General features: G+C 38.4%; 1 protein-coding gene and 2 long non-coding RNA genes across 7 annotated transcripts in view; 2 read left to right on the top strand and 1 right to left on the bottom strand.

The window, feature by feature from the left end:
* The window catches only part of LOC122784034, a 26,105-nt gene extending 14,760 nt beyond the window's left edge, over positions 1 to 11,345 (top strand). For 3 of the 4 annotated variants that reach the window (XR_006362132.1, XR_006362130.1, XR_006362131.1), the window contains 4 exons: positions 1 to 87; positions 6,074 to 6,128; positions 9,638 to 9,724; positions 9,846 to 9,912. The exon at positions 1 to 87 is cut by the window's left edge and continues 130 nt beyond it. This is a non-coding gene — a long non-coding RNA (uncharacterized LOC122784034). Of the gene's footprint in view, positions 88 to 6,073; positions 6,129 to 9,637; positions 9,725 to 9,845; positions 9,919 to 10,176 lie in introns of those variants that run through there. The other variant, XR_006362133.1, reaches the window with a different exon arrangement.
* Positions 8,264 to 15,312, bottom strand: vgll2a (vestigial-like family member 2a). Of its 2 annotated transcripts, none has more exons than XM_044049092.1 (4): positions 15,207 to 15,312; positions 13,326 to 13,572; positions 11,547 to 12,047; positions 8,264 to 10,011 (listed from the first exon to the last, which is right to left on the bottom strand). In XM_044049092.1, the coding sequence occupies exons 1-4, from the start codon at positions 15,282 to 15,284 to the stop codon at positions 9,962 to 9,964; spliced, it is 876 nt and encodes a 291-aa protein (XP_043905027.1). In that variant the 5' UTR covers positions 15,285 to 15,312; the 3' UTR covers positions 8,264 to 9,961. The 2 variants fall into 2 exon arrangements, with proteins under 2 accessions (XP_043905027.1, XP_043905028.1); XM_044049093.1 differs by lacking the exon at positions 8,264 to 10,011 and adding an exon at positions 10,107 to 10,178.
* On the top strand, positions 11,422 to 15,654 carry LOC122784036. The gene is made up of 3 exons (XR_006362134.1): positions 11,422 to 12,088; positions 13,305 to 13,425; positions 15,220 to 15,654. It is a non-coding gene; the product is annotated as an uncharacterized LOC122784036 (long non-coding RNA).
* The last annotated feature ends 3,510 nt before the right edge of the window (positions 15,655 to 19,164 follow it).

Raw genomic sequence — 19,164 nt, 5'->3', positions numbered from 1 at the left:
TCTGCTCCAACTGCAGAGATCATAGACGCAGGGGACAGAGGGACAGAGGGACGGAGGGGACGGAGGCAGACGCTGAGACCCAAACATGTAGATGGATGCTTTTCTTTTACCTTGTTACCAGGTTTCACGTTGAGATAAATAAAAAAAATGCGTAGAGTAGACAAGAGAAAACGTCAAGTGCCTCCTAAGTGTTTCTTCTCCAGGATTAACACACGCACAAAATAATTTCAGACGTACACACTAGACTCACTCTCTTTTATTTTTCTAATAATACAAACATTAAAAGCGACGGCAGAGGAGGAAAGTGAAGTGAGAGGGACAAACACTCGTCCTTCATTTACAGTCACTTGAAAAATCAGATTACCTCCTAAAACCAATTTATCTGAGAAACAATAACAATAATATTAATCATAGTGAGAATAATAATGATGATGAACTCTTCAAACCAACAGATATTAAGTCAGTGTACAGAAGTAATGTAGGTAAGTAAGTAATAGAAGACACAAAATTTGGACATAAATGTTTAATTTTGTTTTAATTTAAAATAAGGTTTAAAGTAAATGTGGAGGTTTATGTAAAATATGGGTAAATAAAACAACAAGTTCAAAAAAATAAATTAAATAAAGAAATAAAATATCAAAATTAAAATGTACTCTTATTAACTCATTAAATGTTAAAGGTTTATGTAAAACCTAGTTAAATTATACTAATAAGTAGAGCTCAATATATGCTAAATGGGTAAATTACACCAAAAAACTAAATTAAAATGTAATTTTAAAACTTTTAAAGTGTTTAAAATTTTGAAAATGTACCTTTTTATATAGAAAAACCTAGGTAATTTATACTAGATTAAGTGCTATAAACATACAAATAAACAAATGAAGTGTCAAAATTACAATTAACGCTTGTAATTTTACAGTCAAAGTTTCAATTAAATGTAAAAGTTTATATAAAACCTGGATAAATTGCACTAAAACAAGTGAAAGAAAAAAATAAATAAATGAAAGGTCATTTAAAATTTGAGAATGAAAGTTTAAAATAAATGTAGAAGTTTATATAAAAACCCTCTTATCAAACATTCAGTTCATTCTTTCGGATCGTTGTTTGTAATTTGACGTTTGTCGTCCTCGACTCTCGTCCTCAGGGATCGACTGAGTCGACCGCAGACGCGTCTGAACTCGTCGCGACGAGTGTTTCAAGGCTTTTAGTTTGAGTTTGAGCTGCGAGTGAAAACACGGCCGACGACAGCGACGAGGGGAGAGAGATGTGTGCGATAAATGTGGCGTAAAAACCAAAACAACCAGCTGAAAGAAGCTAGAACAGAGACAGAGCTGCAGGTCATTTAACACGCCGTCATCTGATTCATTGTTGATATTATAATTAATGATTAATGTCACTGCTTGAACTCTTTCTCAACGTGTTGTTACTCTGTTTAGATTATCTGTCTAATTCATTATGATAATCCAGAATCCGAGAATCTAGAGTTTGTTTCTAGATTTTTTATTTTTTACTGTTGAACATGAACGATATCTATAGGCAAATGATCTGCTGTGGCGCCCCCTAAAGGGAGACGCCAAAGAAGAAGAAGGAGAAGAAGAATATCTATGAGGGAGAGGATCCTACTTCTTTTGGCTTCTCCCTTTAGGGGGCGCCACCCCTAAAGGGAGAAGCCAAAAGAAGTAGAATCTGAAAGAAGAACAAGTAGAAGAGCAAGAACAAGATCTATCAGGCAGATGTTCCGCTGTGGTGCCTCCTAAAGGGAGAAGCCAAAAGAAGAAGAAGAACAGTAATATCTATTAAAAGTGTTTAAAATAACTTGACTGACCGACACAGAGCCCTGACCTCAACCCCATCGAGCATCTTTAGGATGAACTGGAACATGAACTTCTCGTCCACCATCATCAATGCTCGACACAATGAATGGCCACAAATTCCAAATAGAACACTTTAAACATGTTAAGGAAAGAGTGGAAGGTGTTAGAGCTGCAAAAAACAAGGAACCAACTCCATGTAAAAGTGAAGGATGACAAAAAATGGAACTGTTTGGGCTGGTTATTTTTGGTTTTTGGTCCGAATTGAAACGGCAATAATTGAAGCTGTGTTTCCACAGAGTGGCGTTTCTACAACAGTCAGCTGACAGGGCGTCAACGTGGTTCGTTGTCGTCGCACTGATGCGACGCCGCGCTACGCTACGTGTCGTGCTGACCTGCTCAGGTTTTGAGGTTTGATGAAGTTTTTTAAAAGTTGATGTAGCATCAAAATAATCTTTATTTATCATTATTTGAAAGTGGAAGTCCAACTTTTTATAGTGGAAGTCACTTTAAACTGAGATTAAGACCATCTATGTGGCTTCTCTGTGTGTGTGTGTGTGGTTGTCAGCCACTCACTTCATTCATTCATCAGAGTGTTTGGGGGAGTGTGTGAGTGTGTGAGTGTGTTGTTAATGTGCATTAAATGTGGTAACAAGTTGCCTCTGGAGCTCAGACGAATTAACAGGCTTCACATTCCTTGGCGGAGGATGAAGTGCGTCGAGGGGCAGATGAGAGCAGGCAGATGAGTGAGTGAGTAAGTGAGTGAGAGGGTGATGAGATGAATGTATTGATCCCGCCGGACAAGCTGCGTCACTCCTGACCACAAACAGTGACTCTATTAGGGATGTACCCTCCCGTCCTAAGCTCCGCCCACCAGATGAACACTCACAGGTAACCTAAAAATCTCCGCCCACACTGACATCTCTTGATGTATATACACCTGTGAGTAGAACCGCCTGTAGGAGGTGCCCGCTCTCTCTCCCTGAACTGTTCTGTGATTGGTCAACCACGGGAAACTAGAGTCTAGAGGCGGAGCCAAAGTCGAGTCCTGTCTCTAAAAAGTTGCCTACCGTAGCCTCAAGGTGACAAAAAAGTAGATGTAATGTAATTTTTTGACCAATTCTCCTTTAAATGTTTTTGTAAGCAACTGTTTACACTATTTTTGTATACATACATATTTACACTAAATATTTAACTGTTCAGTGCCCTTGTTTTCTCATACAGATTTGTTTCTATAGCTATTTAGGAGTGAAAGTAATTAAGATTCATTTGAATCATAGCAACAAATCTGATTTTATACAACATCGTAATTAATCAGTTTAATTGTGTGTGTTTGTAAAGAGAATTTCTGATTTCACTTCTTAAAAGTGAATATTTACTCATTTATTTGCTCTTCTCTGACAGTAAAATTCATATTTTTTGTTTATGACTAAAACTAATGGCAGAATCAATCAAAAATACACTGATATAAGTGATTAATTGAACATGAAAGTTGCCCTTAGTCACAGCACTAGTGCAGGGATTCAGTAATTTAGTCATTTTTCTTGGTTTAATAATAGGATTTAAACAAATTAGATCAATATTATACAAAAAATGTGATGATATATGGGCTTATGTTATTAGGAAATGCTTAAAAACACAAAGAATACTGAAGAAAAGTGCTTTTATTTTGTGGCTGAAGTGTTTACACCACTTGAGCAATAACTCTACGTCAAATATAACATGGAAAATGTTTCCTCTGCTAAATTTGGTGTAATATTTCAGGTCGTAAATTAAAAATGAAGGAAAAATTCCTTGGGAGCAAAAAAAAAAAAACCAGAGGAGGAGAAAAGTGTGCGATCCAGACTCGGAAACAGTGCAACACTTTTTTTTTATTAATTTAATGAAATAAAGCCACAAATCAATGCTCTTCCTTTCCTCTTCTGTGGAGTGAAAGGAAGAGCGGCCCTCGTCCTTAACCTCAGCCCCGTGTTCCAGACAATTAGCGTCGCTTTATACCTCGCCTTTCTGCCCGCGGAACTGAATTAACTCTCGTCTTTTGTGACGAGAACCAATTTCTTTTTTTATGTTATTTTTTTCCTCCTCTTTTTAAAGCAGAAAAGCAAAAAAAAAGAGAACGTCACCTCTCCACCCCTCCCTTTGTCTGTCGTCTCAGGAGTCAGAAGCTGATTTTTAATCTACAGCTGCCGAAGCTCTCAACACACACACACACACACACACACGCGTGTCGTGAAGCTTCTGAGAAAAACAACACGTGGCTGAAATTGACGAGTCTTTTGTTTTCAAGTCTTTTTCTCAGGCGGGTTCAAAGGTCAGATGAAGCTTTTGTTTCCTCCCCACAGCTTTAAAAGAAAAAGATTTATAAATACATTTCATTATTATTATTATTATTATTGTTATTATTATTATTTTGTGTGTTTAAAAAAGTAATTTAGTCTGAATTGATCTGGGATATAAGGCAGTGCAAACACATACACACTGCACCTGCTACACGTGTAATAATAATACATGTTAGGGTTAAATATTATTATTAATAATAATAATAATAATAATAATAATATTACTATAATAATAATAATAATAATAATAAATATAAACCTCTCTCTTATTTATTTAGAGAGATTATTCTATTTTAGTCTTTCTTTGTGTCAGTGAGGGTTTCAAAAGATAATTATTTGTCTTTTATTTATATCTATATCAAGTCTATATAAAAATATAAGTATTCTCATGCACGAAGGTATGAATTGTATGTATACTGCGTTATTTTTAATTGAAATAGAGCATGAAACAAACAAAGACTCTAATGACTAATGACTGACTTAAATAAATCAAGTAAATGATCAAAAATAATTGAATCTTTCTATGAAGAATATCTGACATTGAAATAATGAATGTTTCTCAGCCTTGGTGTTCCCCTGATTGCATCCAAATGTGATTAATGATTTTAATCACATCAATTAGAATTGCTTTTATTTGACTTTATTACACACCAGTAATGTCCTGACCTTGACCTTAACCTTGACCTTTCCCGGGGTTCAGTCCCCTTGTTACAAGCCCAGTTTCCTTCCATTTGACCATGGGTGTGTGTTTGTGTTGATGCTGTGACAACAAAGTGAATTTTCTTTCAGATTATAGATCCACCTGAGTCTCTGATTTATATATATATATATATATATTTACAACGTTTTGTCTTGTTGAAGTGAACAAATCCAGGGACACACACACAATAGAAATCCATTAAAACAATCGATACAGTGAATGGTGTGTGTGAAGACGTCAATCCAGTTTATTCATGTGGGAAAAAAAAGAAAAAAATCAAAGCTGTGTGAAATGATTTGGGGACGACATTGTTCAACAGTTACCGTCAGTTATTTCTGTCTGATTAAAATCATACTGTGTTCTTCACATACACAAAGACTAAAATAGTTCATTTTAGAAGTATTTCAGAGTGTATTTAACCACTTTAGTGCTAAAATAATTGAATTTAATACCGATTCTGATTTAGATCCAAATGCACTCTGGAATAGTGTTAAATTGAACTCTTTTGGACTAAGTTTAACACTAAAATACTAAAATTTAAAACTATTTTGGGGTGTATTTGACCATTTTACTGTAACGTTAATACTAAAATAGTTATATTTAAAACCAATTCTGATTTGGACCCTAATACACTCTGGAACAGTGTTACATTTAACTATTATAGTGTTAAATTTACCAATATTCCTGAGTGTATTTGGGTTCCAATCAGAATTAGTGTTACATTTTTAGCAGTAAAGGAGCAACAATTTAAGTGTTAAATTACATGAAAATAGTTACATTGAAAAAAATATGAATCATAATTGGTGTTAAATTAAACTCTTTTAGTATTAAAGTGACACTAAAATGTATACAATCTGAAAGAGTTTTAAAAGTAATAATTTAGTTCTCCTGCTAAACACTAAAATAGTTAACAATTTAATTTTAAAACTATTTCAGAGTGTATTTAACACTTTTAGTGTCCCTTTAAGACTTCAAAACTTAAATTTGACACTATTCCACAATGGGTTTGGTCGTAATTAAAGGTATTAAATTGACTCTTAATGTAACAGTGATAATTTTACAGTGTAGATGTAAAAATAAGTTATAAGTTTGTTTGTGCAGAATTAGTAGTCGAAACTGTTGTCGCTGCTCATTCTCCGACATTTATTCTGATTCTTTATTAGTCATTCTTTTCCGAAAATTCATGTCCTTTAAATAATTCTCATGTTTCTTCTGTTCACCAGGCTCAGTACTCCATATCGACCAGTAGAGGGCAGAGGGACAATAAAGATTAAAACTGTGAGTATGACGTTAGCCACATCTAAACACTGCTTTTACTCTGCAGTAAATCTGTGTTCCAGCAAATACATTAAAAAAACAAAAAACTTTACATTCTAGAGCGAGATCAATACGAGAAACAATACATATGTTCAAATATATTAAAACACCCATAGAGAACACTGCTGCATGCTGCGAACGCTCATTTACACAATGTTCTGCAAAGAAATAAAAAGAGATTACAACTTTTTTTTGTTCACAGACAGAGTTCACACACAAACACACACTCAATTGAAGGTTTTTCTACACTTACAAGGACCATCAATTATTTATTTTCCTTTAAACCCATTCGTTCAGTCGCTACCATTAGCTTTTCTACTACTCACCACACGTCAACACTGTAGGTGGTGACAGCTGTCAAAATAAAGAGTTAACAGAGAGTTTATCTTAAAACTTTAACCAGTACAACAAATATTTTGAATTTAGAAGGACTTTGCTTTGGGAGAGCGAGTGAAATTTTGGGCCACACGATGGAGCAGCTAATATTCCTAAAATATCACAGACAAATTCTAAAGATATCATAGTGTTGAGAAGGAGATACTAATATAGTCTTAAGATATTATAGACTCTGTGGTGAGATGGGGCGGTAAAAAGGAGCAGCTAACTTAAGTTCCTAAGATATCAACTTAGCAATGAGATGGGTTGGCTAAGAAGCTAACATGTTCTTAAGACAGCAACTTAGCACTGAGATGAAGTGGCTAAGAAGCTAACATATTCTTAAGACAGCAACTTAGCAATGAGATGGGATGTCTAAGCATGCTAACATCTTGTTAAGATATCAACTTAGCAATGAGATGGGGTGTCTACGCAGCTAAAATGTTGTTAAGATATCAACTTAGCAATGGGGTGACTAAGAAGCTAACATGTTCTTAAGATATCAATTTAGCACAGAAATGGGGTGGCTAAGCAGCTAACATGATCTTAAGATATCAATTTAGCACAGAGATGGGGTGGCTTAGCAGCTAACATGTTCTTAAGATATCAGTTTAGCACAGAGATGGGGTGACTAAGCAGCTAACATGTTCTTAAGATATCAATTTAGCCTAGATATGGGGTGGCTAAGCAGCTAACATGTTCTTAAGATATCCATTTAGCACAGATATGGGTTGGCTAAGCAGCTAACATGTTAAGATATCAACTTAGCAATGAGATGGGGTGGCTATAAGCTAAGATGTTCTTAAGCTATAAACTTAGCAATGAGATGGAGTGGCAATGAAGCTAACATGTTCTTATGAAATAAGCAATGAGATGTTGAGACTGAGCTGCTAACATGTTTTTAAGACATCATAGATTTATGGTAAGCTAGAACGGCTAACATTTTCTTAAGATATTATTGACTTAGCTGTGAGATTGTTTGGCTAAAACTAGCAGCTGCGTTCCATTTTATGTTGTCATGTCGGCCTCCCTTGACTTAGTGAGTTGTGAGATGGAGCGATTAGCATGTTGTTAAGCTATCATACACTTAGTGGAGGGTATTTTAACTTAGTAAGTTGTTTTTTTTGGTGACAGCAGATTTAATTCAGTCACAGCAAACATGGATTAAATTAGTTTTTACAGGCGTTAAATGTGTAAGGACTTGAATATACTGATGGCTGAACGTCCCAGCAAAAGTTGGTCCTTGCATGTATAGAAATAGACGCATGCCTGTGGACTTAAACACTCACAAATCACTATTTGACAGGTGTGTGTGTGTGTGTGTGTGTGTCCTCTGCTGCCTTCACTTATATCACACCAGTTGTCCCAGTAGAGCAGGATCCACCTCACACACTAAATGCTCCCTTTATGAAGTTCATAGTCCCGTGTGAGTGTGTGTGTGTGTGTGTGTTAAAGAGCAGTTGTCGATGACAGCTGCAGGAGAGAAAGAGTCTAGTGGCTCCAAAATAGCCGTCATTCTCCTCATTATCACCCACTTCTCTGTGTGTGTGTGTGTGTGTGTGGTTTATGTTTTTATGTTTTCTTTGTGTTCCACCTTAAAACTTTTCCATAAATAAAGAGCAGGTCCAGATTCTGACCCAGTTCAGACCTGGTATTACTAATAAGTTAATAGGGTTGAGTATGACTGTTCACAACTGGCATTAAACCGCGTCCTGGATGTATTTCCTGTGTCCACGTGGCTTTATTCAAACACACAGTGACGACTCACGACTGTATGCAACAACAACAACATCATGTTTTTTTAATGAGTCCGACTGTACAAATGTGTCCTCTGTCGTCTGAGACAAAGCTCTTCTCACACTGCTGTAACATGAAACAAGACTTTAAGAAGTCACCAAAAAGAAATAGAAATCATGTGACGACCAGTGGCTGCAAATAAATAAATAAATCTGATTAGTGTAAAAAATTTAAACAAAGCCACTGTGGCATCGGCTTTCTATTCAGGAATGCGGACACGTCCTAAAACCACCTCTCTGGGTTCCCGGACCTTGATTGACATCAAATTCAAGGACTTTTTTTAAAGACTTTCCAGGGCCAATTCCCTAAAATTTAAGGACCAAAAGATGGGAGAGCAACTTGTAAGAGTTTGTCTTCGTCCATGACAGTGTCCACTTTTATTGATTTGCAGTACGCTCTGCATCTGGACAAGTGATTGTCCTTGGGATCTTGGTCAAAGTCAGTCTTTGTAATTTGTCTTTAGTGAGACAGAGATCTTGTAATTTTCATTTCCCAGGAATCACGTCATTTGCGCTCTCTTACTTAACTTTACTCGCTCATTGTTCTGTATGGAACAAGCCGGAGAGAGACAGTGGACAGTGTCCACAACACTGCTAGTAATTATGACTCGAAATTTCCAAAAATTCACACAATTTCAATGACACATGTCAATTTAGGACAATTTTCAAAAACAAAATGTTTTTTCCAAGGACCCGTGGGAACCCTGACTTCTGAATGTGGTTTTTGAGGCTCTATCCACATGGAAACATAAAGAAAACCTAAAGAATTTTTTTCTGTGCCGTTTTTGAAAACGTTTTCCACAGTTTTCTAAAAATAACACTTTGTACAATCACAGAAACAGAGACAGATTGAAGAACGCCAGGACGACTAAGGAAAGAAAATACAGGTTAGCATAAAGCGAACGGACCCAAACAATCTCCAAACACAAAAAAAAACAGACAAAAGGCGACAAAGATAAGTGACAGCGAAATTCAAGCGGGATTATGACATCACAGTTTTCCCAAAACGCAAGGGTGAGCATTTTGAGATGAACCTAACCTTGTTTTCGTGTGGACAGTCCCTGAAACTGTATCTGAGGACGCATTCAATACAAATTGGGAACGTTTAGACCTGAAATTAGTGCAATCTACATGTGATCAGATCTTCAGGGCGGTTGTAATGCCAGGTCTGAACTGGGCCTTTTAGCTTAAGCCTGAAACACTTTGAGAAACCATAACATTAACACCGTTTTTGACATGAGACCATGCCAAAAACATGATGGTGGTGTAAAACCATAGTGTTTGTTCTCGTCCTGTCAGAGTCTCGCTGTGCGACCTCCTCAACACCAGCACGGCCTCCATCTCCAGCCATAACACAGTTCCAGTGTCTGCAGCCCAGTTGCCCCAGTGAGTCCTGCCAAGTCCTTCAAGAGCTTGTCTTTGGAGTTTTGACAACACATGTGTCTCTGTCCGTCTGTCCCATGACTTTTATTTGTCTTTTTTGTTTTTTTTCCTTTTCCCACTTTAGGAATGTTGTCCGTGCCTGTTACAGGAGCGACAAAGAGTCTCGTCTCTGTCCACATCCATCACCGTCCTCTCCTGTGAGTCCACTTCTTTTCTTTTTTTTTCCCACATGGTCAACGTTCAGCTGCCACCACCGCCGCCACTGCTGCACAGTCCACCGTAACACAGAGCTGCAAGTAAAAAACTGCCGTCAGTTCCTCTGTCAGTTCATCGGCAGCAGAGCGACAGAGTAGAGCAGGGGGGACAGAGGTTACAGCTGAAGTAGGAGTAGAAGGGTGAGGGAGTGCGAGTCTCTAAAACCAATACAAATCCTTGCTCTTATCCTGTGCTTGCAGACCTGAGAGAGGAGAGGACAGAAAGGAGGGGAAGAAAGGGACAGAAAGGAAAAGTCAGCGGAGGAAGAGGCAAGAATAGAGCGATTAGAAAGAGAAGCACACATGTCTGGTTGATGAAAGCAGAAGGAATCGCCCGAGGCAGAGGAGATGAAACCAAGACCGCGCGCGCGAGAGAAAGGAGGTTGACAGCTGGTGTCAAGGTGCTGATTGACAGTTGGGTTTGTTGCTTCAAAACACTTGGTGGTAAGTTGATCCGAGGCAGAGAAATGGATCTTTTCATCTGCCGCGCAAAAAACAACAACAGTGGTGGTTTTCACTGAGTCTACGACGATGCTACGAGGTCACAGGAGGACGTTTTTTTAAAACCCGACAGAGAGCAACTCGTTTTTATTTAGCGGTGGTCAAGTTCAGAGTCACCGCAAACAAACTTTTCAGCATCTCCGTGTGGAGACAAATCAATGATGAAAAACTCAAATCTGAGTGTCGTACGTGACCAAAAATCTTTTAAGTAAACCTTCAAACGTAATACCTTCAAACTTATTTATCCTTTTCTGCAAACGTGAAGCCACGAGTAACTGGTTTCTTCAACTTTTCAGCAAAGATCTGACGGAACTAATCTCTCCTAGTTTACCAGTTTTCGAAAAAACCAATCAAAACTAACTTTCACCCCCTTGAGAACGGTCAGTACAGCTATGAGGAACTTTTCCCCCCAAATGAGTGAAACTGCCCAAATAGTAAAAGACGGTCACGCAATTTTATATCGAAAAATTCAGCCCATTGGCTGAAACCCCTGCCCCACACCAACCTATGACACCACTGTGCAGCAAACACACCACAATAAAACCAACATCAGCTCAGCGTTACTCTTGAACTTGTAAGGCCAGATTCTGGTAGTTTGAGACTCCTCCCCAGCCAGTGACCGATCAAAATTATTTTTTTTGGAAAAAATATTGCATAATTTTGCTTTAATGCTAATTTACAATAAAAACAACCATTTAAAATGAAATTTTACCATGTTTTGGTGTTTGATTAGATCAAATATAGTGATGCAGAATGTCCGACTGTTGACAGATGACGTCAATCTATTTCTCTGTACCTCCCAATTTTCTAATTTGAGTTTGTTCTTTACTTCTTTTAGAATTATCTTTCTCTTGATGTTTTTTTCTTTTACTTCAGATATTTTTTTAATTTATTTATTTATATGTTTATTTCAGTCATGTCAGTTAGATCACTCATCATCACACATCATCTTAGTGTAGTTCACACAATACACATAACCGAAAGGCTGTAGGTATCATTACATGAAAAAGGGGAGGGGCTTAAGACTTAATTTAGGCTTGATAAATAAGACGGACTTAATTTGACGCTACCTGTTTCCATGTTGAGTCCAATTTCTGCTCCGGCTCCCGTGAAGGCACCGCTCCAGGTTGACCCCGTCCCCGAGTCCCCTTTGCCCCCAAGGTCACAGGGAGAGACATTGGGCCCCGACACTGAGCTGCCTGGTGTCAGCCGGTGGTGAGGCCTCACTGACGGCACCAACAGTGAGCCGTAGCGCGGGTCAAACGCCGTCCCGTACATCTCGTGGACGCCCGTGCGGGGATACGCCACACTCTGGGTCCCTATGGCGCCCCCTAGTGAGTATGGGTGGTGATGGTGGTGATGGTGGTGGTGGTGGGATGGGTGCCAGGTGTCGGGGCTGGGCTGGTGGAGATGGCTGTGCAGGGAAGTGGAGGAGTAGGGGTCCCCAGGGAAGGAGAGCTCCGAATGGGGAGCCGAGAGTCCGCTGCCCAGCGCGGAGGAAACTGACGGCTGGTACGAACTGTTCCAGAAAGACGGGGGAAAACTTCGCTGGTTCATCGGAAACGATCCCTCTGAGGAGACACAAATGATTCCACATGATTTACTACAAAAAGTAAGTTTGTTTCCTCTTAAATTACCTTGCGTAACTAAATAAGAGCACATTCAATTTTAAAATTGTGACTTTGGTATCTTGCCTTTCATCCACATATTTTAAACCACCTTTAAAATCACTTAAATATCTTAAGTCACTTATTTGAGTCGCTTTTTAAAACAAAAAAAGGGGTAAAATACAGTTTTTGCACTGAATTACACAACAATTTAAAAATCAATGAGTTTTTTTCTCATATTTTAGACAAAACAATTAATTAATTAATTAATTAATTAATTAAATAATCAGATTAACACATTAAAGGTGCAACACTGGATATGATTGACATATCTCATTTAGATAATTAGAAAATTAATTTCAGTTATTTATAAAATTAACAGAGTAATGATTGATTAATTTGAGCAAACCTGTTGTAAACTTGCAAATAAAGTAAAAGTTGTTGATCAAAATAATTTTTGACAAAAAGTTTAACATTGTCGCACCTTTTTAATAAGGTCCAACAAAAACTTATTTCATAAAAACAAATTATATAATAATTAAGGAATGCTTAATCATACAGATCATATTTCTTCACTATAATATTAGATCATCGTGTTTCAGCCAGAATATTGTTCAAGCATTTGTAGAATTAAGACATTTCAGGGTTTTTATTTCTGGATACACACACATTTCTTTCCTCGTTGTTCAGGTATTTTTCTGGAATGTTTGGCATTTTTAAATGATCTGTTTCACAGGTTTGATCCTCGCTGACACTGACACTCAACGCAACATGCTGTGAATTGAAAAATCATAAAGAATCTACACCAAAAACTCTATAAATGACTGAAATTGGTCAAACACAACCAATGTCAAGTTACCCTGATGAAAATCAAAAATTAAATATTTAGATATTTATAGCCATGATTTTGAGTGGAATTAGTCAAATTCAGGTGTTATTGATGAATATCTACCTCTAGAACTGAAGTTTCCGGAAATGCGTCAAACACAGCTAATGTCACCTCATCCACTTTTAAAATATGATATTTGTCAATAAACCTTTCCTATTCCTTTAATATCCTTTATGTCCCTGCAGGGCTAAATCTTAGTGAATCCTGGTAAACAGTGTCAGTGCAGCTATATTAAAGTCAGAAAAGAGGTCAAATCATACAAGAAAAAGTACATTTATAGCATCAAAACCTCAGAAATAACCTAAATAGTTGCTGTTTTTCCACACTGACAGGAAACTCACGCACACACACACCTCTTACGCTCTTGTGGCTGCTCGTCGCAGGATACGCCGTCGACTGACTGAGCGCTCGGCTGAAGTGCTCGTCCACCACGGCGCTGATGTCGCCCTGGAAGTAAGTGAAGATGACGCAGCGGGAGCTCAGGTATTCGGCACCTGGCGGCAGCTCCTTGTCCTCCTCCTTAATCGCCGGGGGCCCCGGGGGCCCCAGCCGGCTGTCGCTCTCCTGAGGGTCCTGCATTTTCGAGTACAAGGCCAGTTTCTGGGGAGGAAAAAAACTGATTTATGCAGGAAGAAAACACAGAACACTGTGTTTTCTTAAAATTTGAAAATAAATTGTGAATTAATGTGACTAAATACTGAACTTTTGCACCATCACAACAAAATGAAAACTGAAATATAACAGAGAGAAAAGTCCACTCATCAAACTTTATACCCTTTTTCCCACAAACTTAAATGTTAAACAAGTATTTTGAAGCTTTCGGCTTTAGTTTGCAACTTTTCAAACAAATCTGTGAACAAATACAATAAAATAAAAGACTATAAAAGAGTCGTGTTCCATCAAATATCCATATGTTTTCCATAATTTGAATCCTATGTGAATTTAAATCGATTTATTCCTAAAATTATACTTTGCTTACAATAAAATGATATAATAATAAACCTTAACCCCACACACACACTTTATCACCATGTCACAACATTTTTTGAAAACTGCTGCAAAAACTTACAACTTAACCTTTTAAAATGGCACAATAGAGTAGAAAATCCAGATTACTGTGTTTAAATTACACATATGTGCAATTTACATATAGAACAGCACATATGAAAGCTGTCTGTTCTAATAATATTCTAATAATATGACAAATGGAGGTAGCGGTTGGATAATTAATCAGGCTTTTACACAATTACACATTTTGGTTCAAAGAATCCTGATACATGCTGCTATTTTTGCAGATTAGTGCCTTTTTTTAATTATTAGTATCAGCCATTTACTTAACTGATCAAATATTATGTGATGCAAGTTTACACATTTATTTTCATCCTCAGAAACCTGATAAATCTGAAAAACACTTACATATATATTTTCTTTCTAAAGGTTTATTTGATGTTGTAAAGGGTTCTTTAAAGAGACAAAACCGTTTCTAAATAGTGTTTATTGTTCAAGCAATTTTCTGTGTCATTTGTTATTATTAAACTGTCTGTATGAGAGAAAACCCCACAAATAAATGTGATAAATCACGTTAAAAGAGATCTGATTACAGTGAAAACAGAGATAATAAAGTAGTGGAAGTGGGAGAGACTTTAAGAGAGTGAAATTAAATCCCTCTAACAAGTGTTTGAATTGAAGGCCTCGTTAAGTCGACAAATGTCAAAATTAAAAAAGGTCTCTTGAAGATTTTAATGTATGACAGTCGAGAAAAATGATATAAAAAACCCCAAAAGTTTAAATAAAACATTTTGAAATTAAAGAGTGAAATGACACTTAAGGTACATTAACAATTTATTATAAGAAGCAAACATTTGTTTTTACTTTAAAGTAAAACGATTCTGTGAGCTAAATGTTAACATATATGATTTATTTTTTATAGAATTAGACAAAATTAAATGAAGCAAACACTTTTTTTACACTTATATGAAACAGAAAACTAAATGTACTCTGTAATAACGTAGAAATATGATGTTTTAATTGTTGTTTAACTGGTTATTAAAGTGGAAAAAGTTGTATTTAGTCCTTCAGGACTTAAATGATTCATATAAAGTGTCTATAGCTGCCGGTGATAAGTAATATTTGTCGCGTAAAGCTCTTGTTTTGACGTGGATTTAAGTGAAACTTAAAGATTTAAGGGAAGTTTTCTGTTACAAAATAAAGTGTAAATATTAATAAGTGTTTACCTGGTGGTGGTAGGGGCTGTAGGAGCTGAAATAAGGCTGAGGTCCAAACACTTGGTACATCACATCCAAGCAGCTCATGGCGAACAAAAATCACGCAGAAGAACCAGGCGTCATGGAGAGAGCGGCGCAGTCCGGCTCAGCTCAGGCGGAGAGGAAGCGTTAATCCCGGCTGCGGTCACTCTGGAGAGTCGCTGTGTCTCTTTCGCTCTCTTTCTGCTCCGCTGCCTCTGCGCTCTTTACGCACTGAACTGCGGCCGCGCTCAACACGAGCGAGGAAAGGGGGTACCCGCCTCCTCCACCGCCCCCTCCACCAATCACAGGCCGAGCTCCACCTCCACCTTAATGAACGAATTCAGATGACTGGAAAACATCATAATCAACAGGGGCCTTTCAAGAGAGTTCGGGGGACCTCGGGGGCCCCACACTGAACCCATCCACCCCAGTGTTGAAATGGAGCTGAAATAAGGTCAGTCGTTGAGTAAAACAATCGTTAAATGTGACATTAAAGGTGAAAACGCTGTTTTATTGCGAGTGGTGAAGTTTAAACCTCTTATGTCCACCATGATAATGAGGTCGCCTGGATTTATTTTGATTTCATGGCTGTAAAATTGTCAAAAACAAACGTTCAATGAGTGAGTGCTTCTGCCCGTTTATCAAAGATAATTTCACTTTCCATATCTGGCAGTTATTTAACCATTTAGGAATTACAGTACTGAGAGGCTGACGTCGCAAACGTGTGACGGGCTGGTGAATCTCGTCTGTGATTGGACGGTTGATCCACCGGGAGTCCTGAGGGGCTACCGAAATGACAAGTACTGTATATAGGTGCTCTATTTCTCTGTGGCCGGGCTCAGCTCAGACATCCGGGAGAGGCTCAGAGTAGAACCGTTGAGGTGGTCCAGACAGGTCCTCCCTGGGGACGCCTACCTGAGGAGGTGTTTCGGGCATGTTCTTCCCAGAGGAGACCTCAGGGAACCTGGACTCGCTGGAGGGATTATATCTCTCGGCTGGCCTTGGAATCCCTTGGGATTCCCATTAAGGAGCTGGCTGAAGTGGGTGGGTAGAGGGCAGCCTGGGCTTCCCTACTAAGGTTGCTGCCCCCGCAACCCGGGTAAGGCTGAGATGATGGCGACAACCTGACTTATCACAGGACTTGACTTGGTTTACCCAAGACTAAATCACTTGCTCCATCCATTCCTCTATCATCTTCGGTGTATCCTCCACATGAGGGCCGCAGGGAGACACTGTGCCAATAGGACGTTAAGTGGAACCATGACAGGAACCATAGAAACTATAGAGAACAGGGAGAAAACATGCAAACCCCATGCATAAAAGACCCTTGTTCTGACTGGTTCGTGAACCCGGATCTTCTTCTTGCAAAGGCAAGCGTGCTAACAACTGTACCAACTGTGTGGCCTGACTTGATCCCCATGTTTTTGGACAGTGGGAGGAAACTGGACAACCTGGACTAACGTTGTAACTTGTCAAAAGTGCTGAAAAAAATAAAGTTCATTATTATTACTTTTATTTTAAAAAGGCATGTAGACATGTCCTCATATAACGTTCATCCATTAAATGGCAGCAGCCTGAATTCTAAGCATTGATTATCGATTCAGAGTCTTGAAAAGCCCGAGCAGCAGAGTGACCGCTAAGAATGCAGCCACTGCCACTCCACGCTAATTGAATGAGTAAACAAATCAAAGTGAGCAGCGAGTGGAATGTGATGCTGGGAATTCCCACAATCCCTCAGTGGCCTCCCAAAATTCTGGAGGTCAGAGGTCACAATTTTTTTTCTCCCCTGCCAGTTTGGTGCTGTTACAGGAGGTCAAGGGTCAATTTGGCCAACAATTAGCGAGAGACAGTAGGAGAACGAGTAAAGAAAACGTTTACAGTGATTTAATTTGTGTCATTTTACACACTTTGATAGGCTTTAAACTGAAAAAAAGAGTGTAAAAAGTAAAGCTAGTATATTATATTAATATTTTCATGTTGATTTTATTGGCATATTTACATCCTTTCTATCATGTAGTTGTGCTGTATTGGTTTCCATTTTCCCCCTAAACCAACTACCCCACTTCTATCCTAATGGTATAATTTCACTGTTATATCTTAATAATATCTTTATTTATATTAATATAACACCTCAACAACAGTAGAGTTTATTGGTGGTTTGACAGACAAGGACAAATGTAGAGAACCACAAAAGTCCATCAAACATCACAAAAAATTAAGAGTATGAACAAAATGTGTTGGTTTGTCCAGTTTTTTCGCTGTAAAAGGGTTTTTCTGAATCCAGAAGAACTTTTTGGATCTGTATATAACTTTACATGTTTATAGCTATTACCATCTTAAATAAACATGGCAAAATTCATGTTGATATGTCGCTGAAATATACACGTCTGAACCATGTTACATGTTAAATAATAATCTAATATAATCTGCATCATCTGGATCCAGATGATAGAGTGTCTGGCTCTGGATACACGCACCAAATTTCATTCAGATCTGATGATTTTTGACAGAGATATGTGATTTCTATTCTATAGTTTTGCCCATTGTAAGACAATGGGATTTCTTGACACTTTGATCATGTTTTGTGATGTCATCCGTGGGTCAATTCTTACCAAAATTAAATGGGAACACACTTGGGGGATCACCTACCCATAACAAAAAATTCACATTAATGCGTCGAAAAATTACGGATAAACCCACACCGATGAAATTCTAAAAAGAAAAGCACATACACAAAAATAGGGGCACATGGTTTAGCACAGGTGATGCACTGGTTTATAAATAATTTTTAAGGCCAAGTCACGTACGATGTTTGCCTTCACTGACCACAACTGTGCGACTATAAATACACTTTCAAAATAAGGGCGTGTGCACGCCAATATAACCATTATGTTATCACTATGGTTTTTGATTAACTGTCTCTGCTGCTGCTGCTGTCCTTTAAGCTGACCCCACCCCCCCCACACACACACACCCCCTCCCCCACTAAAACCAGAGCACCTGTTCCCACTACAAGTGGCACAGAGAAGCTATTAAAACCCAAAATATCTGCCATTGTCGTGCAGCTCAGCTCATCTCACGGGCACAGTTCAACGATCGGTGCTCGTTGTGTTGTTGAATAGGAAGCACCGCTGTCACCCCGCACCACCCCAACCCCCCCCCAAGGTTCAATGAGGAATTTTCAATTAAGAACGTTCGGTATCGTCTCGGCCGTCACGCGCAGGTTTGATGGATTTGACTGAAGTTTTTACTGGAAGATTCAGGTGCGCTGATCCTCGGCAGATGAAATAAAAATTCACCCCAACAGGAAGCAAATGAAAACACTCGAGCAGATGGCGACAGAGTCACTACATCCACGGGGGGACAGTCCGAGGGAAGTCCTTAGAAGCAGAATGCAGAAGTCCTCTGTGCGATGCAGATCGGACCGTTCACAACAAGCGCGTCCCACCATTCCCACCGTGGGGTCGCTGCATAAGCTGCCGTATGCGACGTCTTCTGGAGAATCTCAATGCTGATTGCTCATCGCGTCAACTCAAATTCTTCACCAAAGTTTAAAACATTTCAACTCCAATGTTAGAGCGATTGTTGCGTCGCGCTGCGTCGCTCACACAATTCCTCACAATGACTTTTTATGTTAACTTGCCACGGCATAACACTTTCAAGTTTCTTTTGTTTTTACTGTTTATGTTTGTTATTTTACAAAAGATTAGATGAAATTAGATTCCAACACATTAGATATATGTATATATATATATATATATGTGTATATATACACATATCTCCTTTATGTAACCGGGTAAAAGCCTCATTAGGTTTGTTTACATTAGATTAGTTCAGACTTCACACTAGGGGGTTAGGGTTAGATTTCTGTCCCGATTTGGCTCTTCCGACAATCGTGAATGTTTTCCCATTTTGAGGCTGACGCATCAGACTTCCCAATATCAAA

The sequence above is a fragment of the Solea senegalensis genome, linkage group LG17 (genome assembly GCF_019176455.1).
Source record: "Solea senegalensis isolate Sse05_10M linkage group LG17, IFAPA_SoseM_1, whole genome shotgun sequence".
Lineage (NCBI taxonomy): Eukaryota > Metazoa > Chordata > Actinopteri > Pleuronectiformes > Soleidae > Solea > Solea senegalensis.
The sequence above is the reverse complement of the archived record's forward strand: the minus strand, read 5'-3'. Positions and strand labels throughout refer to the sequence as shown.